Source organism: Chelonia mydas, chromosome 3, assembly GCF_015237465.2.
Source record: "Chelonia mydas isolate rCheMyd1 chromosome 3, rCheMyd1.pri.v2, whole genome shotgun sequence".
Classification (NCBI taxonomy): Eukaryota; Metazoa; Chordata; order Testudines; family Cheloniidae; genus Chelonia; species Chelonia mydas.
The window spans coordinates 143,124,213-143,152,212 of NC_057851.1; the positions used below are offsets into that span (position 1 = coordinate 143,124,213).

General features: G+C 49.5%; 1 protein-coding gene across 8 annotated transcripts in view; it reads right to left on the minus strand.

The window, feature by feature from the left end:
- Window positions 1–28,000, minus strand: part of XPO5 (exportin 5) — a 38,018-nt gene that overhangs the window by 2,345 nt on the left and 7,673 nt on the right. For 6 of the 8 annotated variants that reach the window (XM_043543461.1, XM_043543460.1, XM_037895479.2 and 3 more), the window contains exons 9-32: window positions 27,449–27,525; window positions 26,741–26,840; window positions 25,557–25,640; window positions 24,983–25,108; window positions 24,637–24,727; window positions 23,887–24,015; window positions 22,990–23,105; window positions 21,881–22,036; window positions 20,160–20,201; window positions 19,427–19,516; window positions 17,648–17,847; window positions 16,695–16,794; window positions 15,499–15,680; window positions 9,785–9,885; window positions 8,048–8,144; window positions 7,387–7,523; window positions 6,442–6,539; window positions 5,541–5,587; window positions 4,808–4,902; window positions 2,534–2,599; window positions 1,780–1,862; window positions 800–907; window positions 451–588; window positions 91–255 (exon numbers count right to left, since the gene is read on the minus strand). In XM_043543461.1, coding sequence (XP_043399396.1) covers window positions 91–255; window positions 451–588; window positions 800–907; window positions 1,780–1,862; window positions 2,534–2,599; window positions 4,808–4,902; window positions 5,541–5,587; window positions 6,442–6,539; window positions 7,387–7,523; window positions 8,048–8,144; window positions 9,785–9,885; window positions 15,499–15,680; window positions 16,695–16,794; window positions 17,648–17,847; window positions 19,427–19,516; window positions 20,160–20,201; window positions 21,881–22,036; window positions 22,990–23,105; window positions 23,887–24,015; window positions 24,637–24,727; window positions 24,983–25,108; window positions 25,557–25,640; window positions 26,741–26,840; window positions 27,449–27,525 — 2,628 coding nt within the window. Of the gene's footprint in view, window positions 1–90; window positions 256–450; window positions 589–799; window positions 908–1,779; window positions 1,863–2,533; window positions 2,600–4,807; window positions 4,903–5,540; window positions 5,588–6,441; window positions 6,540–7,386; window positions 7,524–8,047; window positions 8,145–9,784; window positions 9,886–15,498; window positions 15,681–16,496; window positions 16,565–16,694; window positions 16,795–17,647; window positions 17,848–19,426; window positions 19,517–20,159; window positions 20,202–21,880; window positions 22,037–22,989; window positions 23,106–23,886; window positions 24,016–24,636; window positions 24,728–24,982; window positions 25,109–25,556; window positions 25,641–26,740; window positions 26,841–27,448; window positions 27,526–28,000 lie in introns of all 8 variants that reach the window. The other 2 variants (XM_043543462.1, XM_037895481.2) reach the window with 1 other exon arrangement.

The window sequence follows — 28,000 nt, forward strand, 5'->3', positions numbered from 1 at the left end:
ACGCAGGCTGACTAGGGCCGTTTCTGCAGGATTCAGGAGCCCAGTCCACAGGGAGGAAACAGGTTTGCTCTGGGCTCAGCGGTTGCCTACCCCGATGCAGCCTGCAATGAGGCGTTTGAAATTGTCCTTCCGGCGCTTGTCTGCCACTTTCAGCAGAGTTGGGTTGAGAAGCTTGGAGTCAAACTGCTCCAACGATTCCTTCTGGATTTCTGGGATCTGTTCCATCACTGCCTTCAGCTCAGCATAGCGGGGGCGCTACAGGGAGAAGGGAAGAGACCAATCAATAGAAGTTCTACCACAGAAGCCTCCACCTTCCCCTGATGGCACAGAGGAAGGGGGCTACTACCTCCTCCACCCCTTCCTCACTTAGGCCTGGGACTAGTTCATTCATTACTATCTATCAAACCTGGCACCATAAAGATTCCCCCTTTTTTCCCCATAGCTCCTTACCAAAGCCTCATAGATCTGGAAAGCCAGGTGGACAAGAGCTGCCATGCAGCCGTCATGCTGTCCGTGTGTCTGCAACCCTTTCAGCACGCCGGTGAAGAACCAGGTCACTGCATCAGGGAGCAGGTTCCCTGTGAGCACCTAGGGGAGAGACAACAGCAGCATGGAACCAAGATACTAACACGAGCCAGGCCTGCTCCAGACAGTCCATTCGAAGGAAACATCTAGCTCCCATACAGACCAAAGTCAGAGTCTGTCCATGAAGGTTAGGGGGTCAGAAGGGAAGGAACCACCAGTACCCAGAGCCTCCATTTCTGCCCCCTCCACCAATGATCCCCTGTAGGGAAAGTACCTGTTTGAGCAGTGGCCAGCAAAGCTGAGTGGTGGTTCTTTGGCAGGACAGGGTGTCCTTCCAGGAGAGGGATCTGTAGGCTGTGATCAGCAGAGCAGTGCAGACATCCTGGAAAGGGGAAGGCAGAGGAAAGAATGAGTCAGTGGAAGCACTTCTCAGCTTGGCTGAAGGGTTTGTTCCTGATGGGGGTGCATTCACAGGAACCCAGGTGGGATATCTTCCTAACAGAGGCACCCTACTGAATGCTCCAAGAAAAGGGAAGAAGCATGCTGAGGTCCCTGACTATTCCAAAAGGCAACACTGCATTCCACTCTATGCATGAGAGAAGGTCAGCATGTACCTGGTCAGCCTGCAGGTGCCACAGAGTCTGGGTCTGCTCCTATTTGCCAGTCTCTGCTGAAGCAAGGTGTCAGGCAGTTGCAAGTGGGCAGGAACAAACACCAGAACACTCCAAGAACTCACACTAGCTGCTACTTTGGAGTCGGTGCAAAGAACTCTGGGGCATATCTGAGAAGGAGTTTGAGTGTGGGGAGGAGAGTAAAGTGGATTGGGCCAGTGCCTCAGGGCAGAGAATTCCCAGCACCCCCACCTCTGCTCCGACCTGAGCAAAAACTGCTAATTTGGGCAGATGTTACAGAAGAATCAGCTGCTCCAAGTAGTTCTTCTTGAAAGGCAGGGCCCAGAAAAGGGGGCAGGGCCAGGCAGGCAACACTACAGAAAAGGACTTACTCCTAGCATGGACCATACATCAACTCAGATTGCAATGCACTAGAAGCCTGAATCCTTATTCTCTCCTCCCCCTTTAGCACTTTCCAGGATGATTGGTGAGGCCCTTAAAACAGACTTTCCCTCTGTTACAGGGGGCTCTTGTTTCAGGGGATACACAGACTAGACAGCTGCACTGGGAGCATGGACAGACTACAGTAAAGTACAAGGGGTACAGAAAGCGAGAGAGGCCGCCAGCATCTCCACTCTCTTACCTCCTGCTTCATCAAACACTTGCCCAGCTCAGTTAGCTCTGCACTGGAAGGTGGGGTCACGTCTGTGGACATCATCTCATCATCTACAAGCAGAGAAAAAGCAGCTGCGTGAACACCATCTTCCCTTGGGAAGGGCTACACCAGCAAGGCTCACTCTAGTTCTAGAGTTTGTTGACACTCTGGAGTCGACACCTCAGCCCACCAGAGAAACACCTCCAAGCGAGCCTGTGTGGGTGAGAGCATCCCCCTAGCTATGGCTCACCCAGCTAGGATGGAGGCCATGCAGATAGCCTCTCTCACCAGACACCCCGGCTCAGTTCATTGGGGTCAACTTCCACTGTCCCACTCATGCCAACAAGACCTGGAGGGCACCAGTTGGAGCAGGTGGCTTGCTTCATATGCTGGGGTGGAAAAGGCATCTTGTATCCTAGAGGTAAGATCCGGCTGAGAGGGGATTAGGAGGAGGAAGCCTCAGCATCACAGGACAAAGAATCACAGACACTTCCCCAGCGCTTGGGTTCCTGCAGAGTTACCTGCAAAGTCAGTATGGATAGCTCTGACTCATGAGGCTCAGACTGGGCTCCTGAGCCCTAGAGAGGAGCTCCACCAGGGGCAGAGCTGGAGACCCTGATCAGACACTGTGCAGAGCCTCAAATGAAAGCCACAGTCTCTCTGAAAGGCCAGCCTAAAGATGGGAAGGGTCTGTCTGTATGCACGGCAGTGGTGAGCGGATACAGCAAGGCAACATACTCACCGTCTCCATCTGCAGCAGTAGAGCTGTTATGCTCAGCGGTGCCTTTCTTTGAAACACAGCAAACAGCTGCAAAGACAAGAACAGGTCAGGAGGGTGGGGGAGATATCAGCACAGAGCCTACACGGATCATCCTGCTCACTCTCATGGGACCCTGCTGCTTTGTTCTCCCCCAACACGCCCCAAACTTTGTTCCTTGCACAACAGCTGAGGAACGCCAAATGCAACATTAGAGCCAGGAAGTGAGGCCAAAGACTGGGCTAAGGGGCAGAAAGTTCAAGTGTCTTCATCACAGCATCTTCAGCCTCAAACCCGCTGCAGTACCAGACTGGAGAGGGGGATTGTGACACTGCACCCCATATGCTTCATAGTGATATTACTGTGATAGGATTAAGATAGAGTTATGATGTATTTTACGGAAGATACGTCATGTGAGAGGTCATTGGAAAGGTTATGATTTGCTGAATATGAGTATCCTATTTGTATGCATGTATCAAGTTTGTATCTGAAATTATAAATATTGACTAGGTCTCTGCATTTCAAATGTAGTTACACATCTGGGGAACACCGACTAGACAACATGCTTTCATTCTAGACAGTGGGTGGGGAATGGACCATTAGGAAAACAATAGGCCTTTGGAGAATCTTATCTCCCAATGGCTGCTATGATTCTACAAGGACATGTGATCAGACCACATGATGCTGGACTCCATCTTGGGATGTCAGTATTTTTCCACAGACTGGTCTGGGGACCAAGCTTTGAAACAAAGGGTTCCCGCCATATGCAAAAGCTATATAAGGCAGGGAGTGTCATTGTCTGGCGTTCTTCACTCCCCACACAAGATGCCTGGAAACACCTGAGGAACAAAGACTGAACTGGGGGAAGTGCTGGATCCAGGCTGAAGGGATTTTTAGCCTGTGAATGGAACACCCGGGGATTCCAAGCTGTAAGCAAGTGCAGCTTGCCCCTTAAGAATCTGCAGCTTGCTTGTATCATCTCTTAGGGTGAGAAATTGCTATTCATATACAATCGATTTTGTATATTAAGTTTAGTTTGCGTTTTTATTTATTTTCTAGGTAATCTACTTAGATTATAAGTGACAGCAAACAGATCAATCTTTTGTAGATAATAAACTTATTTTTGCTTTATCTAAACCAATGTGTGGGAATCATAACTCAAGGGCAAAAGGCTGTTGCATATTCCTCTCAACATTGAGGGAGGGGGCGAATTTTATGAGCTTATGCTGTACAGTTTCCTATGCAGCACAAGACAGTACAATTTTGGGTTTATACTCCAGAGGGGGTGCGGGCCTGAGAAGCTGGTAGATGCCCTAGCTGTAGCTTTCCCATGCAGGGGCTGGCCAAAGAGCCTGTATGCATGTAACTGCAGCTGGGTGTGTCCCTTCCTGTATGTATGCTGGGGAAGTGCAGGCTGAAGCCTGGAGGGTGTTGCAGCTTTTCACAGCAGTACAGTGTAAGAGAGAGCCCAGGCTGGTGGAGCAGGGGGGCTCAGTGGCACCCCAGTTCCAGGTAGCACACTTGGGGAACCTGTCACAGGGCTTCACAAGGTACATGACTGTCTCAGAAATCCTGAGCAGTGAAAAGGGCACTGGAGCAAGTTTATTCAGTGCCAGGATCCTGGCTGGGGTGCAGCAACCTAAAGGAGTGAGGCTAATTAGGAAATGAATCACAAGGTCAGGCTCTCACACATGGTGTAATTCTTATGTGGAAATAAATTTCCTCAAACTCTGGATTGGGGTGTGTGAAAGCCTGAGAGCTAATTAAAGGGGACTGCCAAAGAAAGAGAGAGATGTTCTCATCACAGAGGGAGAAGGGATGTGATCACCAGCAGAAAGATGATGATCTGGCCATGCCCCTGACTCTGCTCCTGGTGGTGCCAATGCACTCGGGCTAACGCCCCCACCCTGATCTCACACACAAGGAAACATAGCACATGTACCCCATCAGACACCAATCAATAATTCAGCAAGACTCAAAGAGGGGCTGGACTCCTACATGGATACAAAGAATATTCAGAATTCTAATAGTTAATGCTAACAGAAAAACGTACTGGAAGGAAGATAAACCTCCTGCTTTAGGCTGTAAACTGATTTCAATTAGGGATTAGATGAGATCTTCATGGGGGCAGTTTCTCTCTCATCTGCCTTCCGTTGCTGGCCATTACACCATAGGTATGATGCAGTCTGGCAACCCCCGTGTTCCTGCCCAGGGCAGGACTCTCCCTGCGACATCCTGCAACCAGCTTGTTTCACTTACTGATAAGATCCATGACTTCACGGGTCAGCAACCTGACCAGCTGCTCCTCAAGCATTTCCTGGGACTCAGGGTTGTCATCTGCCGTGTCCTCCTCGCTGAAAAGAAAAATAAGATGGTGGGAAGTTTAGGGGAGCACTTTGAGACCAGGGAAACAGCACCTTAGTATGCTAGCTTTGCCTACATACATGGAGCAAACGACTCAGCTGGCCAGGCTTCTGGCCTGGATCACAGCCCAGATTAACAGAAGAGTGGAGGGCAGCAACTTCTCCCATGACCAAAGAGTAACCAAGACCTTCACTTCCCAGTGAGGATGGGAGAGAGACTGTGGAACTGAGAGACTCAGCATCACGGAGAAGCATCAAGAGGGGTGGTGTCTCCCTTTTCAGGGTATCTTCCCTTACAGCGCTGCAGGCTTGGAGGGAACAGTCACTCCTCAGGCAGCTGCTCAACAGCTCACACTCCCCACAGACTAGGAGTCCAAGGAGCTGCAGACTCCAGCCCCAGGCCCAGCAGCACCACCTCCATTTTGATTCCCTTTCTCTGGGGCCGGGGGGTGGTCTCTTGTGCTCCCATCCCAATCAGGAGGGCTGGACACGACTCTCCGGAGCTCACAGATATTGCTATTGGAGGGTTACTCCCTTCCTCAGTGCTGACAGCTGGAGGCAAAAGACCAGATGAGAATCCCAAGATGTGGTTCCCACCCCTTGCCTCTCCTTCAGTCCACATCTCTTACCAAAGTATGCTCCGCTGGCTGATGACCTGCCATTTCTGGGACAGTCTCTGCAAAAATACCAGATAAGATTTAATAACCTCAAGGAGCCATCCCAGAAACGCTGTACAGAGTTCTGAACACCATTCACCAGACCGCAGAGCCAACAGGGCAGGACCCTGGCCACCAGACATGGCTCTGTGACGAACCTGGTCTGACTCAAAGGAAGTTTAAATATACCTCTCTCAAAGCTCCCCCAGCCCCTGAACAGGGCAGGAGCCCAGCGAAAACTCCTACTGAAGCGGTTCCCAGCCTTTTTCCCTGCATGAACCCATTTGCAGATGTATTGTTTCCCACAACTCCAGGCAGCATGAAGGATGCCATTTTAAAATGGCAGCCTCCACACAGCAAGATCTTGCATGGAGTGTACATGTGAGGGCATGCTGTGTGGAGGATGCCATTTTTGCTCCGGGGACGCCATTTTGTAGCACACTTGGGATTACCACAACCCCATCTGCTGATGGAGCAACCCCACTTGGGGCACAACCCATTGTTTGGGAACCACAGGCCTAGTGATGGCTGGAAAGCTGGTTTAGCTGTGCTGGCTCTAGGAATTACAGAGCTACCTACCAGGAAAGGGAGAAGGAGAGAGTGCAGACCCAGCTTCACCAAGGGCCTAAGGCTACAGAGATTCAAATGACTGAAGACCACAGGGGGCTCACATCCCCAAGCCTGGAAATTCACAGCCAGGAACTCTTAACACACCAGCACAGGGGGTGCAACTGGGCAAGACGATATCTGGAATCCAGACTCCACACACTGAAGTGGCCAAAGTCAAATTTCTAGGCTCTGCTCCCTGTGTAATTGGGCGTTGGAGCCCTGCTAAGGATGAGGCTGGAGGGCTGCTGAAAAAGCTGTTTCTTACCACATGTAGATAGGTGAAGAGTGGGCCGAGCATGGGACAGAGAAGGGTTTCGTAGTGCTCCGAGGGGCAGGAGAGAACCAAGGGCTTCACAAACACACCTGCATGGGCTGGTTAAGGAAGTTATGCAGCTCAAGTCTCATGCCAGGGCAGGCTGCAGTGCACCAACACAGCTGACAACCATACAGCATGGAGACTGCAGATCCCAGCATGTAGTGCTCCATCGTCTACTTGGAAGAGCCCCATGCATTCTGCTTCTTAGCTGAAACAGACTGACAACCACCAATGAACCGTTCACACCAGTATCAGCATTTGAAGTCAGAGCAGGAACTGCACAGAGCGGCCCAGCAGGCTTCTCTAGCCCACCTTCCCAGCAGCCCTGACCTGGGTCTTGGAGGCCCCACTTTTAGTGTGTGAAGGCCGTTCAATTGAGACTGCCCAGAAAGGGAACAATTAGTGCCAAGTGGTGTTGCAGTTTTGCAATGTAGACAGCTGTCCCCTGGGAACCGAACTGAGCACCACAGCTCATTGCACACAGCCAGTCGGAACCAGTCACCAGATTACCCGGTTTCCAACCTCCTGAGAAATCTAGCCCCCAAAGGTTGTTGTAGGTTGGACTTGTTGGCAGAGAGGCCCTCCTTCTTGCCGCTGCCCAGGGCAATGCAACTTCTTTGCACGTGTAATCTGTGCTGACTTTGCTTTTTGCAGTGCCTTTCGAGGTGCACCTGCTCACACTCCACTAAACAGAGCGGAACAGTCCTAGCCACAATGTAAGGGGGGCAGAGGCAGGATTTATTTAATTTGATCTAACTTCCCTACTCCTGCCACTGGCTCAGCCTTGGAGAGGAGGGGGAGGGACTGTGAAGCCAGAGCAGTTTTGGAAAGGGAGCCTTCTGCCACATTCTGTAGTGGTTGCTGGGCTGGTTTCAGGCCACAGCCAAAGGATACGAAGCATGGGGCGCAGCCTGTAGTCGGGAATATTGTTGAGGTTAACAAAGGCTGAGTTGAGGAACTGGCTGGCGAGGCCGTCAACAGTGTAGAAGTCTTGCTGCATTGACGGGCCGGCATTACCCAGGATGTGAAAACTACAATGAAAAGCCAGGTATAAGTGAGCTAAGCTGCACAACAGATGCGATGCCTCCCATGGTAGCAAAGGCTGGAAGGGCTCCACTCTGGAAATGTGTTTGCCTTGTGGCTACATAAAGCCCACAGGAAGTTTCACTATGGGATCCCTCTCTCAGGAATGTGCAGAGGGACCATCCCTGAAGTATCTAAGCACCAAGCATTCCCAAGTGCTGATGTTACTAACCCTGAAATAGGACACAAGCAGCAAACTAGGTCAGGGTATTACAAGCTGACAGTGGAAGAGTTATCAGGAGACCCACCAGCCTGTGTTGCTAATCTGGCAGCTGCACACCAGGTATGTTTGGTGGGTTACAGGAGCTCTGTGTAGTTCATCACTGCTCATGGTCACTTGGATATTAGAAAAAACCATAGTGCACACACATGGAAAGCTGTCTGCTAGCTGAGGTCAGAATGCCATCCCCCCTCCCCAGAATGGTCCATGCCAGGTTACAGCTGATCAGTGACTGTGTGAGGGAGATCTTACCAATTGTCATAGAGGGTACAGAAGAAGCCCTGCATCCTTTCTAAGATGGTTTTGTAAACAGGAGAGTCATAAAGCTCCAGGAGAGGCTGAGGGAGGCCTGAAGGGAAAGGAAAATCGAATATATCAACCACAGACCTCAAACCATCCTACAGCACCTTCACAGCAGCCCCAATTAAGCCAGGCCTGGTGGCTGGGAGAGCACAAAGCGAGGTGCTCAGCACGATCACGTGGAACCAAGCAGCGAGGCTAGGAGGCAGCCAGCCCATTTACAACACCAATACCACACACCCAACAGAACCCCACATCTGGACAATTGCTGACTGGACATACCCACTACATACATGTGGCAGCTCTCTAAGCTTAGGGAAATGCAGCAAAAGCGTGTGCAACTTCCAACAGCTCCATTAGCCCCTCTTCACTGCTCTGGATAGGCTGACAGGGCCAGCCTTTCAAAGTAGGCCAGAAGAGAATCTGCCAGTTCTGCAACCCCTCTTCCAACAGCCCCTGTGGGCTCTTTAATAGTCACCTGCTGTCCTGGGGGCTGGCCAGACTCACTGGGTGCAAGTCATTAGCACCATGGTAGCCTCTAGAGTTCCAGCAGGGCCCCAGTGGCCTAGGTGCTGTAACACCTCGGAAGAGACAGTCCCTGCTTGAAGAGCTTCCAGCCTAAAGAGAGGAAGGCTTATCCCTGTTTTAGAGATGGGGAGCACAGGCACAGGGAGATGAAGTGACTTGATGAGGTCACAGTGAGTTTGTGAGAGAGTCAGAAATTGAACCCTGATCTCCAGAGTTCCAGGCCAGTGCCTTAACCCCAGGACCATCCTTCCCTGGTTACACAGAACACTTCATATATTAACATGCCTGATGCATCCCAAATCTGTTGGATGAGGTTCTGAAAACCTACTTATAATTCGGGCCCTAGCAAATTCACAGTCCATTTTGGTCAATTTCACACTGACAGGTTTTTTAAAATAGTAAATTTCACGATTTCAGCTATTTAAATCTGAAATTTCACGGTATTGTAATTGTAGGGGTCCTGACCCAAAAAGGACTTGTTGGGGTGGGAGTGTTGCAAGGCTATTGTAGGGGAGGGTTGCATTACTGTTACCCTTACTTCTGCGCTGCTGCCGCCGGGGCACTGCCTTCAGAGCTGGGCACCCGGCCAACAGCTGCTCCTCTCCAGCCGCCCAGCTCTGAAGGCAGTGCAGAAGTAAGAGTGGAAATACCACGATCCCCCCCAAAATAACCTTGTGATCCCCCTGCAACTCCCTTTGGGTCAGGATCCTCAATTTGAGAATTGCTGGTCTCCCCCATGAAATCTGTATAGTATAGAGTAAAAGCACACAAAAGGCCAGATTTCACGGTCTGTGATGCGTTTTTCATGGCTGTGAATTTGATAGGGCCTTACTTATAATGACTAGAGGCAAATGGCAGGGGCCAGATTTCTACTGAGGATGCCGAGATGGCAGGTTTCTGCTCCTATAGCAGGCAGTGTTACTGTGGAACAATGATCTAGTTATGGGAGCACACAGATCCAGATGTGTATACATGGAAAAATTAATGCAGCTGACAGACAGACACACATGAGTAGCTCAGTCCCTCTTTTGGGAATGAACTGCCAGGAAGCTGTAATGCCCCCCCAGCCGAGATAGCGAGATGGGGGTTTGTGCTACCACTTCCTGCCGGTGAACTGGGTAGGAAGGTTGATTCAGATGAAGATGAGCTGGCTGTCTTTACCTAGGATGGCATTCTTCTCCACTTCCAGCATATCTAAAGCCTTTGCAAATGTTTCCCCCAGCTTAGCCACCATCTCTGGCATGTAGAGATTGTTGTGGGTCCTGAAAGAGAAGGGAAAGTAGTTTATACTCATGCAAGTCAGGCCCCTTTGCTGCTTTGCAATGGAATCCTCCACCTTCAGCCTGTCAACAGCTCCTCTGTGGCTGAGGAAGGTGAGACCAAGCACTTGTGCATGGGATCCCCCTTCTCCACCTGGGAAAACATCAGGGAAGCTCATACTCCAGAGACATGGAGAGACTCCACCTCCTGTCCTGGAGTTCCCAGCTGCCCCCTCACATTCCCACCCGTTCACCCCACCCTTTTCGAGCGCTAGCAGCAAAGACTCCCAACAATTCTCCAGTCGACACTGGCAACAGCTCATTAGCTTGGCCAGCGCGGCCAGAGAATATATTTAAAAACCCCACAGACATGAATTCTGTTTCCAGCAAGATCTTCTGCACCCAATGGCCCAGCAGAGGGAGAGGCTGTCCCAGCTCCGAAATACACACGCTGCACCTCAGGGATGGGTCACAGTCCCCAGAGTGGCAGGCGGCACTGGAGGAACTCTAGGGAGCACAACAGCCTAATATACACGTTACAAGTGGCAGTGTGGCAGAGACATATACCCCCTGGACAATGCATCCGGCAGGGAAGAGTTCTGCATAACCAGGAGATAGCCACTCACTGTCACCTCTCTGTGATGGATCCCAATTCAGCCAAGGGTGGGTGGTCCTTTGCCATCCAGGCCAAAAAGGGTCCCTCACTAGTCAGAGTAGTGACTCTCAGAGCCTGTCTCAGCAGGGGGTGTCTCTCTCACCTACCTCTCTCCTTTGAGACCTCAGACCTCCACTCTGGGCGTCGACAGCTGCACACAGCATAAATCCTGCAGCCAAACGGCCCAACAGCCTCCTCCAAAACTGCAATGCCATTGTACCTGCTGCTAGAGGTGATCAAGGGCAACTCAGTATCTCCCCCTAGAGCAGCGTTTCCCAAAGTGGGGTGCGCGCTCCCCTGGGGGGCGTGAAGGACTAGCTGGGGGCAGGGGGCACAGACAAGCCTCAATTGTTCTCCAGAGTCTCAGCTTTCTTTTTTTTTGTTTAAATAAGTCTCTAGCTGCTATTGTCATGAAGAAAACCTTCAAAGAGATGACCCAAGTACAAAAAATGCAGCAATCTCTGCCTGAGTTTGCAGAGAGCCTGAAACAAACACAGCTCTGAGGTGTGAACTATCCCATTCAGTTCAATGAGTGCTAACACAGATGCCAGTGATGATATTTTAGTTGTAACCAGTATTAACTATTTCACTGTTCAAGGCATATAAGGGAGCAGAGGAAGTACATGAAGGTCTAAACAATCTACTCTGACTGACCACTCATTTTGGGTAGGCTTTTAACACCACACAGTGGGGCAGAAAGGAGGTCATGACTGGTTTTACTTCCCTGAAAGGGGACTCCGGGCTTGTCTACACGAATAGCTAGTCCATGACAAGCTGAGGTGTAAATCTACAGTGCAGTAGCCCCCTGCACACTAATTACCCATGTGGTCCCCCTTGCCATGCACTAAAAGTTCCCTGGTGTGCTTTGATCTAACCCAGTTTGAAATGGGAACAGACAGAAGTGCACCACAGAACTTTTACTGCTAAGCAGAGGCCGCACAGACATTTGGCGTGTGGCAGACTACTGTGGGGAAGATTTACACCAGCGCTTGCTGCAAATTATAGACAAGGGTTCAGCTTTCAAAAACAGATTTGGAAAATGCTGCCTTACAGGCTCAGAGAGTGCTACATACCCCTATCGGAGGCTTACACAGAACCACTTACGCAGTGCTATGTGGCACAACCAGCCAAAGGAGCTTCATCATCTTTAAACAGTCACCTCGTGTGTCTCTCCAGCCTGCTTCATGCTAATAACAGCTGGAGCAAAGGGACGTGGTTGGACGCTGACTAAGCCATATTGCATTCCAAACTCAGGATTATGGAGCTGGCGGTTAGTCCGGCAGCAGGGTGGGTTAGGAACATTATGCTGACCAAAGAGGTTGTCTGGACAGTCCGGTGAGGATCAGAGTATCACATCTCGCAGGCCTCTGTCTTGGGTCCTATCTTAGAACATTTTCTTAAATTGGTAGTAGAGTTGCATGAGCCATAGAGTTTAATGTCAGAAGGGATCACAAAAATTATCTTGTGTGACTGCCGCAATATCACAGGCAGAGGCACGAGCGGATGCTCAGTCAGATAAAGGTCAATCTCCCCTGGCTAATGGCTCAGCAAAGCTACAGCAGTAACAGGTTACATGAGGGGCTGATCTGCTGCTCCTCATGAAAGCACAGCCACCGTGCATGGTAGAATTCAGCCACTGCGTACGACAAGATCAAAATGTGACCCATGAGCATAATCGAGAGGGCAAAGAGGCCTTTGGGGAATTCATCACCAAAGAAAAAACATAAAAAGGACATTCCTAATAGATGTATTTATAATACAGGAAAGACCCAAGGAAAGGATATGGCAGGGCATGGGGGCTGTGTTTTCAGAGAAACAGAGCTCCGCTCAACAGGCAGGCAGTGTCTCCTGTGCTGAGACTAAATCGTCTGGGCCATAGGATTGGCCTTTCAGAGCCTCCCATATTGGAAAAAAGGGAGTTCCCCAGAGCATATTATATATATCTGTACACCTGATCCACCAAGGACATGGATGCTGTATAAAAGCAGTATCGTGTCAAGATGGATTCAGAAAGAGCCCTGTGGCTGTGCAGGGCACATGATAAGCCTGTTTCTAATGCAACAGGAACAGATCCTAGGTATAGAAGATGCTGGGTGAGTCAGTCTGTGCAGCTGCTGACTCCAGGAAACTCCCCTTTCTCCAGAGGCAGAGATCATGTCCAAGGCCGGGGGCACCGTTATTCAGGCAGGAAATAAAGATAACCAGAAGCCAAAAGCAGCTGGATAAACTAAAATACCAGAGGATAAGGGAAATGATTGGCCAACAAGCTGCAAGCGACAAATAATTAATGGAGCAATTTCAAGCCCATTCAACAAATATTCACACAACCACCAAAACAGCGAAAGGCAAGTTAGGTCAGGCATAAAAGAACTGGCCAGCTGAGGTTACATTACACTATCTATGCCCCTCAACATGCACCCGGACTGCCTCAGAGGAGTTACCTATTTACCATATCAGCTCACTGGCCATCTCCCTAAAGGCATGGCCAAGACTGAGGACCTATTCCACATACTACTTACCTTAGCGCAGATGTTGTGACTACTGTGTGTTTTCACAGCCTCTATCTACTCCCATACATGGCACAAAGGATGAGACAAGACACCCAGAGAGGAGTAAACACAACCATTTACACTGGAGAACAGTCCTGCTTTGAAGGGGCTTCTTTACTTACAGTTCAACTCAGCTGCTCAGGAGAATTTATGTGGCTGCCTCCTACCGATCCAGTCTCTCTCAAGTCAGCCAATCCATCCTGCAAGAGTTCCCAGCTCCTACCCTAAGCCCCTTCTCCTCAGTGGCATATTTACCATGCAGAAGCTGGCTGATTCTCCCAGATAGTTGGCCTATTGGCACAGTGTTATGAGCAATAATCGATCCCAACAATAAGGCAGCTATTGTCCTGATCCTGCAATTACCACTCCAGGCAGCCACGCTTTGCCCTTACACTGTACCTCCCCACATGGTCTTTTCCAGACCTCACAGCCCCTCGTGACATCCATATTAACAGGTACCCTAGGAGACAAGTGCAGGGGACATACACACTGGGAGAGCAGAAACAACTCCAGAGAGAAGCACAACACAAGCTCTACCCTTTCCTGGCAGCTCCAATGCTGCTTATGTGTAATTTTGCAAATCTAGAGCAACCACAGAGAAATCCCTGCATCCTGCAGACTGGGGCAGCCATACAGAGTTGGACCTCACCTCCCGTGCTCAGCAAAGTAAGGTAAAAGGCAGGAGGCTGGTCACTTTCAACATCCCAACCATTCAGTTCTTCCAGGTGCAGCACCAGCCTCGAGAACTCCATTGGGAAAGGGAGGGTGCCTTTGAGGATTAAGTGTAAGCCACTGCAATACGCTACAATCTACTTCTCAGACATGCCTAAAACCGGTTGTTCCATCAGTATGGGGCAGAAAAGTCTTAATGGGAACACTGGTGCATCCCCACAGAAAACAGCAACGGAGCCACTTCCACAGCACTGGAGAAGGAGCACTAGCAACAGAGCAAATACTGGAGCTTCTGCTTCTTTAGAACCAGTACAATGGGAGTTTACTGACATACAAGGGTGGAATTTAGTTTCCTAGGCTTGTCACGCAGGTATCCTAAAGCCTTTATTAAGTACTAGCCTGGTACTGGCAGTGCAATGACTGTAAAGGCAAACAGCTCACTCAGCCTCGGCCATCAGCCTGCTTCAAGGAGTGGGAATGCTCACTTGGACACTGGTTTGGTGGATTTCAGAGACATGATGCCATATAAACATACACTGACGAAGTGCTCAGCACCCAGGAAACTCTGCATGAGACTGTCTGCCCAGAGAGCTCACAACCTGCAAAAAGAACTGACGCATGGGATCTTCCACCTTCACGAGTAAAGGGCAAATCTCATCCCTGCTGCATCAATAGCAACTGGATAGCTCAACACTGACAATGGGCTAAAGTGCTCAGCCTTGTAAAGAGGAATTTGCTTGAGTGGGCCAAGACTATACACCTACCCCTCCCCGCTCTTCACAACTGCAGCAGCACTGTCCTGATTTGGTCAGTGACTCATATTTTAAGAACCTGGCTAGACAGTGCCCTACATGGGCCTCATCCCCATAGAGCTGAAAAGCTATGTGGCGATTAAACACAATTCCCACCTGCCACCCAGCTCCAGAAGGCGGGGAACGGCCTCATACACTACACTCATCACTGGCCAGCGCGAGGTTGAGAGCCAGCCCCAAGCCTAGCAATGCTTCCCTATCGGCAGTCACAGAGAATCCACCAAGGGGTAGCTCAGAGAGCTGTTACTCTCCTAACACTGCATCACCGGGTGAGGGAACAGCACAATCCAGAACTCCTCCTCCCACCCAACCTGAACCACCTTCGTCTCACCTCCACCCTGGCCAAGCTGCAGACACACGATGCAGACTCCCAGCGGGTACACCGAGAGGAGGCACTGCAAGGCACAGAAAGAGCCTTAGCATGAGCCCCCATTGGTTTCAATGGCAGATCACGCTTCAGGCAGCCAGATCAAAGAAGCTCAACTTAGTACTGAAGCGAGACTAAAGCAAACTCCCACTGGACGCCAGGAGAGCAGGCCCTGCTCTGGTGGTGACTGGAGAGGTGGCCTGGTGGGGGCTGAAGGCAGAGCAGAGATGTTAGTTGAGAAATACTTGGTTAGTCAGGGAGGCAGCTTTAGGTTGGACACATTCCCAGGTGGAAGTGGAGGTGGGGGAGGCAACCCCAGCCTGAGCTCCCATTGGCTTTAATGGAATCTCATGGGCCAGGGCTGTGCGTGCGGAGAAGGCTCACTTCCCCAGTCCCATTCCCCACTGAGAACAGTCGGGAACAGCACTGGTGCAGGTGCCCAAGCCTGTGCTCCCGTTGGCTTCAATGGGAGAACACGCTCAGAGAACACAACATACATTGCAGGTTCACTTCCAGAGACTGTTTAGTCAGCATAACTGGTGTCACGTCAACTCGACCCACCTTATGAGAGCGAGCAAGTTGTCGAGAAGTTTCAGGACCTGCTCAGTGCAGGGGTTACGGTAGATCGGATTGCCGCTGGGCATGCACCCGATCACAAATCCTCCGGCCTTAGCCTCTTCCAGGGTAGTGGGCCAACGAGCCCGTTTCACAACTCCCAGAATGGTGTACACGCAAAAGCTTATCTACAGCAAAACAAAAGACATGGAGAGAACTCTTCTTAGCAAGGGTGCAAGCAAAAGCAACAGAAGGCCAGAGAGAACCCTCTCCCCCTGGCCCTTCTCCTGGGATGGCACTCCACTTGCCCAACCCGGAGGGCGGGGCTGCCTCGGGGGAACGTGCGCATGAGAAGATCCCTCACACTATCCTGATACCTTCCAGAGTTTGCAAGAACCCCTTGACATGCAGGAATAGCACAGGAGCTTATTACTGGACACACAGTGTCAATGCAGAAGGTCTCGCCGAGTCCAAATGACCACGTGGGGCACCCTCTAAAAAGAAACATTGAAGTCATCACTGTCTCATCTCCCCGCACACATCATGGACTGACCAGAAACTCCACATTCCTGCAACTGCCTAAAACCGCATTAGTTTCTGTCACAAGCAGAGTCCTACCATCGGCATTTCCACATCCGCCAAACCCTGAAGACAGCAACTACCAGTTTGCAGCGAAGACATCTTGCAGCTAGCCTCTCATACAACACCAGGTCCTGGTGAGCATTTGAGTTACATGCCACGCCACGCAGCCTTAGTCTCACGCTTTCCAGAATGCTTCACTTGGGAATCGCAATTCACTGCGCCACATTACCCAAAACATCCGGCCTTAACCCAACTGCATCCACAAAACAGACTGCTCCAAAAAGAGCCTGAGCTATACCAGGCACAAAGGCTTGTGAACTACCGCATGAGGAATACAGCAAGACTCCTGCCTTGCAGGGTTACAGGATTCTATATACCACACAGGGATGGGGGAACGGGAGACATGATCCTGCTTCTCTTACGTGACCCATGTCCACTGAGCTAGAGTCAGAAGCCATCCGCCATTCTGCAGTATGAACGACGTAGTGATCTGGGTTCAACAAAAGGCGCATGTTTAGGTCAGGTCTTGCACAAGGCAGAATAGGTGAGCACGTGTAGAAGGCAGAGGAATTACTTGCCACTCTCCAAAGACCGAGCCTCCCCAGGTAATGGATACTCACTCTAGATCGGTTCAGGCCACTGGGATCTTCCAAAACGGGATCAGTGATTTTGTTGTCAGCACCCACGTAGGAGATGAAAGCTTCAGGATCTGATAGGACTCTGAGGGGCAGAAACGAGTAAGCCTGGGATTATCAAAAGCACTGAGGACCTTTAAGCAGAGTCTGGCATCTGCGATAAATGCTGTCCCAGCACAGATAGTCAAAAGTCCTATTCACCACAGTCAGTCTTGAATCTTAAAGGTGAACTCAAGGTGACCGCCCTCAACAACTGCGCTTAGCTTCCCCTTTCAGTTTAATGAAACTGACCCCCTCACTGTACACAAGGCCTCATCAATGCCAAGTGACCCAAGATCAGGCCAGGCTGGTGAAACAGGCTGAGCTGTAGTCTGCTTCTCCGCATCGAGCTCTGCTGACTTGGCCCAGAATTGCAGAAACAAGCCAACAAACCGCTCTCCGAATATCCCCATGCACAGTCCACCTACAGCCCAGCACCTCTTTCAGTTCAGTTAAGGAATATTCCAGAGAAGCCCTTTTGCACCTTTCAAAGCTCAGTAATTCTGCTTCTAGCTGCTGCGTGGCAGCTTTCCCAGGTGCTGGCAGAGGACAGCAGCTCTGCACACCTGGCTTCTCCAGGAGGTCAGCGAAGGGGGTATTTTGACTCCCCTTTTTGTCAGAGGTTTGGAGAGTGCTGTGGCCCCATACCCCTTCCCAGCATGTGCTGTTTAGATATACTCCACACCAAGAAGCTTTTCCATCTCCTGGGCTATTAGCAGGGACTCAAAGCATGGCCAAATTTCTTAAGAGTGCAGAGGGCTTGTGGCTAGCAAACACAGGAGGCACAAAGCGATGCTCCTCTGCGGCACACATTCTCTAGAGGGAGGCACATGCTAGCCCCTGGAATCTCTGCACCATCTTCAGCTCTAGCTCAGGAATGGTTAATGTGGACCATGTACCTCTGCATCTCTTCAGAGAGCCACAGGTTGGCAACAGGAGACATGAGCTCCTCCAGGAAAACCTTCTGCCGCTGGTAGTCCTTGAATTGGTTGCTGATGAGGACCAGGGCCTCCATGAGAGCGCACTTCTCCATCTGCGTCAGGAGCAGCTCATTGGACAACAGTTGCTTCACGTGGTTATACAGCATCTCAAAGTTAGGCTGGAACAAAGACCCAAGCAGGACATTGTCACTCACCCACCTGACTGGGGATGCTGCACTCACTTTTGGGGGGAAGAGACAGACTGGTATGTACTGTAGTCCCACACACAAGATGCAGGAAATAGCTGGATGAGTAGGGCCTGTTCTGATCTTCCCTTACCCTGATCTTTCCAGCCTCTTCCTTAAGGCTGGCAAAGCCTTGTTTCTACCCTGCTCCTCTATCTTCCTTCCTCCCCCTAGGTACTCCAATGATTTCCATTGTTCATGGCAAATAATGTTTGAGATCAGGGTAGACGCTGCTGCCTCAGCCAGCTGCACCATCACAGCGTGGTCTAAACCCCAAATTGCTCTAGTCCTTCATGGATGGCAAGGAAGTGAGCTGGCCTCTAGGCACTCAAATTTCAGAGTTCAGGACTTTACATCTCTCCACTCCCACCCTTGTGAGTCTAACCAAGAAAACCTGATTGTCCAAGCTAATGGTCTATCCTCACTGCAGTGGTTCAGTTTTCGCTTGCCTACTCTACTCGTAAGTCAAGCGTCAAGGAACAAGCATAGAAGCTTGTACGAGCGTCAAGGAGCGTTCGCTACCTTTGGGATGGATGATGACAAACCCACTCTTTCTTGGCAGCTGTACTGAAATACAAGCTGGAATCCTAAACGACCCCAATTAGCACCTTCAAAGCAGCAGCTTGTGTTTTGCCACAACATAGAGACTAATCTGTAGCCACAAAGTGAGTGGCAGCTGCTACGCCTCCAGCAACCGAAGGGATCCTCAAGAGGAGCAGAATGCCATCCATTATCCTTCAGGCCTCAACAGTTCCCTTCCTTAAACAGGTTGACAATACAATGTCCCTCTAACTACAGCTCCCCTGGTCCCCTAGCAATCAAATACCAGTGCTGCTGGAGCCAAGAGCCCAAACAGAGTTTGCAGGCTTGCTGGTTCAGCAAAGCTAGTAGAAGACTCTGATCTGGTGGGATCAAGCAGAAAGAGCAACCAGTATTTATATTCTCTTTTACTCCCCCTGGACTGATCCAGAAAGCCAATATCCTCCCCGGCTCCTTCACATCCCTTCTCCTGACCCACTTCTGATGCAAAATCTAAGAGATCAGCCAGGGCTAATGGCTTCAACTAAGGGCACAACTGATATTACAATAAATAAAATATAACAAATGTGCCTATAAAATGGTTAGAGACTTGAATACTCCCTTTCCCCACTTCAGATGTTGATCAGCATCTTGGATTGTAAATTGTGGGGCAGGGTCTGTGCCTTGCTCTATATCTTTAGTGGGCCCAGTACAACAGGGTCCAGGTCCTGGTCAGGGCCTCTAGGTGCTACTGCAATATATTTAAAAACAAAAAACAAGTCAGTATCACTCTAGTGTTAAGAAAGAGAAGAAGTCGGCTGACTTTCTGTGCAGCAGAAATCTCTCTGCTTTACAGTCCCATTCGAGTCAAAATAGGGAGAGTCTCCCTGGAAAAAAAAATGGATTGAGGCAGAGGAACTGAAGATCCCCAATCCCCAGAAATACAGCTGAAGATGGGGCAGTGGTGCCCTGGAAGAGAGGTACATATACATACCAGGACAAGCTGAGGGTAGTCCCGACACATCTTTATGATCGAGGAGCATGCATGTCTTCTTACATTCTTCACTGCCCGAGTTCTTGGGGCCTGGACCAACAACAAAATTCAGGGCCAAGCTACAAAACCCAGACAGACCCAAGGCCTCCCCATTAGCCAAATCCATTAATGTAATTTTCTGGGCTGTGGAGACCAGGGGAAACTGACACTTCCATTCGTGCATTCCAAGAGTTCAGTTAATGCCAGTTCCCAGAGGAGTCGCTGGAAGCCGCAGCCTCTGGGCTCCAATTCAACTCCTGGGATGAGAATGCAACTGATTTTCACCTACTGCATTACGGTTCCCAGCATGCACCCAGGGGTAGCAGCCATACCAACACCAACCACAGCCACACACGGGCCAACCACTGAAGGGTACGCGTGGCGGCTAGCGAGTGAAAGTCACTCCCAAGTAGAGGTCGGCTGCACAAATACCCAAATGGCTATATCCTGGACTGTTTCTTGGGGGTGAATTTCACCCTAAATGACTCCCAAGCTTCCACCAGCCAAAGCTTATTGGCTAAGACTGCGAAGAAGGGATTTAAGTGTCTGGGATCCCCTTGTGAAGGACAGATCCGACTGAGAAGTTAGTTGCAGCGCAACTTCAGACCTTGTCTCAGGCATCAATATGCTTCTCAAATAGGGCACACCTGATGCAAGTCCTATAGCATATTGTGCCCAAGGAGTATGGACTTACCTTACTCTCTTCTATAACTTCAAAAGTGACGGCGGTGAATAGCTGTGGGACAAAGGAAAAGTCAGTCACGCATCAATATCTGGCATTCATTCTGGAACACTAGGCACAGGATATTGGTGTGACTTCACCAAGCCAGCAGAAACCCCTTTATTCAGGAAGGGTATGAGTTCCCAGTGCACCAAGGCCATGATATAAGATAAAGCTTTTATTGAGACAGAGTATGTCATTTAGTGGTTGAAGTCCAGGACTGGAAATCACAAAATCCAGGTTATCTGACTCCTCCACTGATTCCTTGTCTTTGGACAAGTCACTTCACTGCCTCAGTTTTAATCCCATTTCTAACAGGAGGATAATTCCTCTCCTCGGGGTCTCATGAGGATTAGTTAAAATATGTAAGGGCCATGTGGTACTAATACTCCACTCAGAGGCTATCTGATCAAAGAGTAGTTTACAACAAAAAGAAAAGGAGTACTTGTGGCACCTTAGAGACTAACCAATTTATTTGAGCATAAGCTTTCGTGAGCTACAGCTCACTTCATCGGATGCATACTGTGGAAAGTGTAGAAGATCTTTTTATATACACACAAAGCATGAAAAAATACCTCCTACTACCCCACTCTCCTGCTGGTAATAGCTTATCTAAAGTGATCACTCTCCTTACAATGTGTATCATTGTATCAGTGTATCACTCTCCTTACAATGTATAACATTCATAAACCAGTCGGAGAACACTTCAATCTCTCTGGTCACGCGATTACAGACATGAAAGTTGCTATATTACAACAAAAAAACTTCAAATCCAGACTCCAGCGAGAAACTGTTGAATTGGAATTCATTTGCAAATTGGATACAATTAACTTAGGCTTGAATAGACTGGGAGTGGCTAAGTCATTATGCAAGGTAACCTATTTCCCCTTGTTTTTTCCTACCCCCTCTCCCCCCTCAGACGTTCTTGTTAAACCCTGGATTTGTGCTGGAAATGGCCCACCTTGATTATCATACACATTGTAAGGAGAGTGGTCACTTTAGATAAGCTATTACCAGCAGGAGAGTGGGTTTGTGTGTGTGTGGGGGGGGGTGGTGGTGAGAAAACCTGGATTTGTGCTGGAAATGGCCCAACTTGATTATCATACACATTGTAAGGAGAGTGATCACTTTAGATAAGCTATTACCAGCAGGAGAGTGGGGTGGGAGGAGGTATTTTTTCATGCTTTGTGTGTATATAAAAAGATCTTCTACACTTTCCACAGTATGCATCCAATGAAGTGAGCTGTAGCTCACGAAAGCTTATGCTCAAATAAATTGGTTAGTCTCTAAGGTGCCACAAGTACTCCTTTTCTTTTTGCAAATACAGACTAACACGGCTGTTACTCTGAAACTAGTCTACAACAGTGGTTCTCAACCTTTCCAGACAACCATACCCACTTCAGGCGTCTGATTTGTCTTGTGTATCCCGAAGTGTTTCACCTAATTTAAAAACTACTTGCTTAAAAACAAAAACACAAAAGTGTCTCAGCACACTATAACTGAAAAATTGCTTACTTTCTCATTTTGTCTGTATGAAATTTTAGTTTGTACTGACTTTGCTAGTACTTTTTATGTAGCCTGTTGGAAAACTAGGCAAATATGTAAATGAGTTGATGTACCTCCTGGAAGATCTCTGCAAGCTCCCGGGGTACATATACCCTTGGTTGAGAACCACTGGCCTACAGAACACCTACCTTGGAGAGGACTTGGGGTAGATACTCTGGCCTATAGGTGACAAACGGGAAGAGTGCAGAGACATTGGTGAGCACACAGGATAAGATGAGAGGATCCTTTGTTTCAAAGTTCAGGACAAGCTGCAGCAGCTCTATGCCATCATTCACTGGGATCTCCTGCAAGAATAAAAGGGGAAGGGGAAAGGAAAGAAAGCAACAGTCAGAGATGTGAAATATAGCCAACTCTCCAATGTCTCCTCCCAGGGGCTGGCCAAGGAGCTGCTGTGCTGAATAGCACCCTTGGGTGAAGTCTTCCCAAAGTGGGTTAAAAGTGGCAAAGCTCATTTTAACTTATGCGCAATTGCTGTTGCAAGAAAGAGGGAACAGACAGCATCACCATCTCTACACGTGTCTGGAAACAACCGGAGGTTCCAACTCTTACTGCCTGTCTAGGGTGTCCACTTCCTCCCACCTCTTCCCTAGCTCTCCTTTTGCCTGCTGGCTAACAAGTCTCAGGCTTAACCAGCCAGCACAAAACAACCCTTACAATTCTTTGCTGTGACCAGAATGGCATGCCCAAGCAGCCCAATCCTGATTAAAAACTGGCCAGACCCTAACTGGCAAATAAAGATAGTGCACTGCGCTTGTGTTTTTCCAGCTAATGCACTGCAAATTGCAGAAAGAAGCTGCATTTTTCTCATCTTTTGCTGTTCACTTCTCTCTTCCACTGTGTGTGCAAGTTTGCCTCAAAAAACACAAGCTGATCTGAACAACAAAACCAGAGAGCTACCACTTAAAACAGACTCTTTCTCCCAACAATACAGGCTGCTCTGAAGAGATCACCTGGGACCCTAATCACTGCACTGGCTCCTCACTGAATAGTGTCCAAATCCAAAGTACTTTTCTGGCGTTCAAAGCCCACAGTGGAACTGGCCCTATCTTCCAAAAAGATCACCACTCCCCAATGCAATTACGACTTCCTCTGGCAGCTGGAGTTTCAGCACTATTGTATTTTGCTACTGGAAGCTAGAATTTTTGGGAAATATTATCTGAAAGGCAACACAGTCAGCAACCTCCCATGTCAACCCGAGACACAGAAACCACGCAAACAGCAGTTAGAGGGTATGTACTTCCTTATCCAGGGTCCGGAACATCTGGCTGATGACACTCTCTGAGAAGAAGGTCATAGCATCCCACTGTACAAAGGAAGGCGAGAAGATGGAGCAGAGACCTTCCCCAGTCTTAGCTGCGAGTGGAGAGAAGAGAAGAGAAGATTGGAGCACTTGTGACACTGGAGATGTCTAGCTTCCCCTTTCCTCCCAAGCACAATGCCAGCTTGGAAAGTCCTCTGCAAAGTCCCACACTTAGGGAAATCTTGCTGGACATCTGAACCACCCGCTCACGAGTGCTCCTATCCTTTCTCTCTGTTCCCTTTGCCACTAGGGAGAAGGTTTCCGGCAGCAAGCATGGGAGGTAGATACTAAATGGTGCTCAAAGGCTGTTTGCTTTGTCATCGAGGTGGAGGCTCCTGGGTCACAAACAACATCCCTGAGATATAAGAGGAAGTGATTCTAACAAACCACAGCAGAAGGGAAAACAAAGGAAGGGTTTCACTTAAATGGGATTTTAAAGGGAGCAAGTGGCCTGTGTGGAGGACGAGCGATGTAAGTGACAGAGGCCTTTGCGAGGCAGATATGTTTGGATTTCTCAGGACAGAGATTGGCTGCATTTTACAGGAAGGACATATCCAGTCAAGTCTGGCCTCTCACTTTGAAATTGTTTTCATGGGAAAGATACAAGTGAGAGGAACTGGGGGAAGGAAGGATCTTTCCTGTCAGTCAAAGGCTCTAGACCAGTGGCTGCTGAAGTAGGCAGTGAGGGATTTTTCCTGCAGAGACCCTGGAAAGCCTGACTTGGAACCTAGTTGATTTTAAGAGGTGTGGCTTCAAAAGACACACACAGAAGCTCGTTTGGGGCTCCACGGGGAGGCTGAGCCTCTTGTCTCTCCTGCTCTTCAGGCAACTTACAGTTCATGGGTCCAATATCCACAGGAGCTGCCAGCTGGTACTTCAGCCACTCCCCAGCCATCTGGAAGCCAGTCCTTGGGTCCAGGCGACACGCCATCCTCATGACTTCTCCCTGCTGGGCACGGAAAGCTGCCAAGGGAATTGGATTTGAGGAGTCAGGTTCAGCTATTGGAAATGGCTCCCCTTCAGTGTCGCTCTTCACTTTTCCACAGCTGGGAACATCTGTGGCTGCTACTTTGGCAGTAGAGTTCTGCAGAGCGAGCTCAAATACCTGGTAGTAGACCAGCTTGTAGTACAGCGCGGGAGCCTTCCAGCTTTGCTTTGGGAAATCAGATTAAATTCTTTAGCTAAGCCCCCTTTTTAGGATCCTTGCCCCCAGGCCTGGCTCCTGTTCAAGTCCTGGGGTACAGTGAGTTTCATTCCCCCTGCTACTCCGGATAACTGACTGAGGAAGCACATGCCTCAGACACTGAGTAATGCAGGCTCAGCAAACCTTAGTTGCCACCTGTTGGCCAAGAGGAAAGAAAATTGAATGCCTGGGCTGCCATAGGAGAATGCCAAGAAGTTCACCAGGCACAAGGCAAGCGGGAAGACCTGGAACAGCAATGTGAGCAACTGAAGCTCACTACTGAGCTGAGAGGGTGGGCACTAAGCTAGGCCAGGAACCCCCAGCCCTGTGAGAGCGAGGGGAAGACTGCAAACTTCAAACAGAGATAGCAGGCCTTGCCGGGAGGCCCCCAGATGACTTACAGTTGAAGAAGGCATTGAAGTCCTCATCACTGTCGAAGTCAAAGCGAGAGTATTCACAACTGGGGCTGTCTGTTTTAGAGGGGAAGCCCACCTGGAAACAGAAGGGACGTGGTGAGGGAGCGAGTGGAGCAATCACCCACCTCTGCCTGAGCACCAGCTCCAAGGGGACTCACACTAGGGAAAGAGCGGAAGAACTGTAATCTTCAGACCAGGACTGATACCCTGCAGCCCGGAGATGATGCTCTACGCTGCTGTGTCAAAAACCCAGCTTCTCCACCGTTACCACTATGAAACATTCACTGAGGCACCACCAGCTCACACCCAGCAGAGCAGAGCTCCTCCATACCTTCACTAGGTTAGTCATAGATGCACGAAGGTACTTTGGGATCATAGCCAACAGCAGAGGTTCACGGGACAAGATTTCATGTCGAAAGAGGGCTCCCCAGGTGATCTGAGTGGAAGAGCGCAGGAACTGAGGGGAAAAGAAGAAAGAACAAAAAAGTTTCAATAGGGTTGTACTCTCTGGTGCAGAAGCTTGAACCTTTGTGCTAAAAGGGGAATGGCAAGCTACAATGACTCCCCAATCCAGGCCACACACTTTCCAGACCCAGACAAAACTGCCAAGCTACTCTGGCAAATGGGAAAGAGTCTCCCACCAAGCAAATACCAGGGTTTGCTCCAGTCTCTGAAATCTGTGCTCTCCATGCTGTGTGGGCCTTATGGGACACTGGATGGCAGTGCAGCAATGACCACATCACCCTCTACATCCTCAGAGGAGAAAATGGTTAGAAAATGGCAGATGGCTCTCAAAAACATAACAGACATGAGCTGATTTCCTCTGCAGCAGGAGTGACACAGTCTCCTACGCGGTGGTTTAACTACATACGCTGCACTCAGAGCCCGCTCTCCCTTTCCCCTACCTGGCTGGGATGGGTTGTGAAAGCTAGAAACGAGTCCAGGTATTTCCCAAGGTTGGCTGGGGTGTCCACGTCAGAATCTGAGCCCTGTTAACGGAAGGATGAGTAATTTCAGACAAAACGACGAGTGATTTCAGACAACGCTTCAGCAGTAGAGCAGGAGGAGCTGGGTGGCAGCACCACTTGGAAACCAGGAGCGCAATGTGCTGGGGGGACAGAAAAGCCAGCGCATAATGGCTGAAAAAGAGCTGTGTTCTGAAACTGCTGCTGCTCCAGAGTGCCAAGTTCCCATTACCTGCCCTGGAAGTGCCAAAGGAGACAACAGCCACATTCAGGAGAAAAGGATGGACTATGAGTAGCTTGGAAAAAGTTATAAACACTCCACAACACCCAATCCATCATGAGGTATTCACTGGCGGGCCAGGAGGACCTGACTACCCCGGAAATGGAGGGAAAAAGGAGACCAGAGATGTAGCAGTTCTTAAAAAAGCCTCAGTATTTGCTTCACTCCTCACTCCGGCAGTACCCTTTGACCTAGCACTGTGCTGAGTGCTCCCTTCTTGGGGCTGTTCTTCCCAGGATTTCCTTAGCAGCACATCCTTCTGTGGGGTTGCCTGTCACTTTGACATCCCTGGAGTGAACTGACCCTGTATCATAAAGGGCCACAAGCCCTTGCCACTCACAGCAGGCTTTGCTAAGGATTAATAGCCAAGGCTCCCCTCCACCATTCAGTGAGTGAAGTCACCCTAGCTTGAGGTAGTCAAACCTCCAAGAGCTGCTTCTTGTTAAGTCTATCTTCTCAAGTGGTTCAGGATTTTCCTTCCTCCCACAGCTCCCTGTGAGTTTACTGTCACACCAATTCTCTGCAGCCAGCTGACCTGGTCTTTCCACAAACAACATCTTTCAGCAAGCCAGCTCCGTTATTAAATGATCGCTCTTGTTACATCCCCACTTTGGTGCAGGCGGTAGAAGATCCAAAGTTCCCAGCACACCCCTAGAAGAGTTGGCATCAAACATGCCAGGTTTCACTGCGTGCAAGGCCCTTTCTGTTCCCTCCTCTGTTAGAGGAAAGAACTGCTGCTCTCCATATCAATGGTATAAACAAGAATCATGGTATCCATATCCCCAATCATCCCCCTGAAAGACAGTCTTGTCAGGACTGCTTCCAGTGTTTGCAGAAGACTCACCACTAATGCACACAGCTGACTGCCTAAAGCACACAAGACCTGGCAAAGTCTCTTCAAGAAAACATAATGCTTCTCTACCAGGCCTTCACCATCTGCTGTCCTGGGAGGGAGGAGAAGGGAAAGGGAAGGTCAGGATTACACACACAGTAGTAAGTTGGGAAGACAATTTGACATCAGCATGGTTGGGTTCCCTTCCCCATTACAGAAGTTATTGATATGAGATCCAATTTTAAGATTAGAAGTATTTCTAGTCTAAACCCTTTGGACCTTCTCCCAATATCTCCTGATCAATCTCAGGCCAAAAGAGAAGATTTCGGGAAGTTGGGAGTTACCCTGAGCAGCTTCTTTTGAAGTTATGGGACTTAGGAAAATGGTTGGCTTTTCAAGTTTGGGAAAAGTAACTCTTTCTACCCTCTCCTAATCCAATGCCAGCTTGCTGCCATTAGGCCAGACTGGATCTGCATGCTGCCCACACTCAGGATCCGTGCACAGTAGTGGTTCGATATGCAGCACTCGATAGTACAAGGCTAAGAACTCTATCCACACCTGAGCAAAGGCCATGATGGGAACAGGTGCTGAGGTAATTTCCAAGAAACCAGTTTTAGTTTTATAGCTTGGGGCAGAGAGGTACTTATTAATACAGGCCAGCCGCAGCCAGTTTCCACTTAAGACCATGATGTGCTCCCACAGCAACTGGACAGTACTCACTGCGCAGCAGAAAGTATGTAGTGCATGGCAACATCTCCAAACAAGACCATAAGGGGCTTCCGATCCTCCAGCTTCCCCTAGACAAAAAGCAAAGTACGCACTGGTCAAAACACGTGACCGCACCTCATCCCACCAGCGAGAGGGAGCTGGCAGATCACTAGCTGTGCTACCATTTGGGGACTTGAATTCCACCACTGAGCAGAACAAAATGCAACAAGAAATTAAAGAACTATTGGAGAATAAAGTAGTTTTCTCCAGTAACCCCACTGGGAGCCTTAAACCAAAATCTGGTCCTCATAGGCCTATTTCTTCATCCACTGCATACTGGCTTGTTGCTGCAGGGCAGCTGGATTGGTTTGTTATTGTAAGGTTGCTTGTAAGCACTGTGCTTGTGCTACTGATCTGGGATAAGCACACCCTGGGTGGGCATGGCAGCAGAACATACAAGGCACACCTCGATGGTGCTGTTTCAGAAAACATCTACTGGGCATCAGAAATCCTACTAGGTTCTTACAGCGAGATGGCAATACCCCAACACTCCTCTGTGGCAGA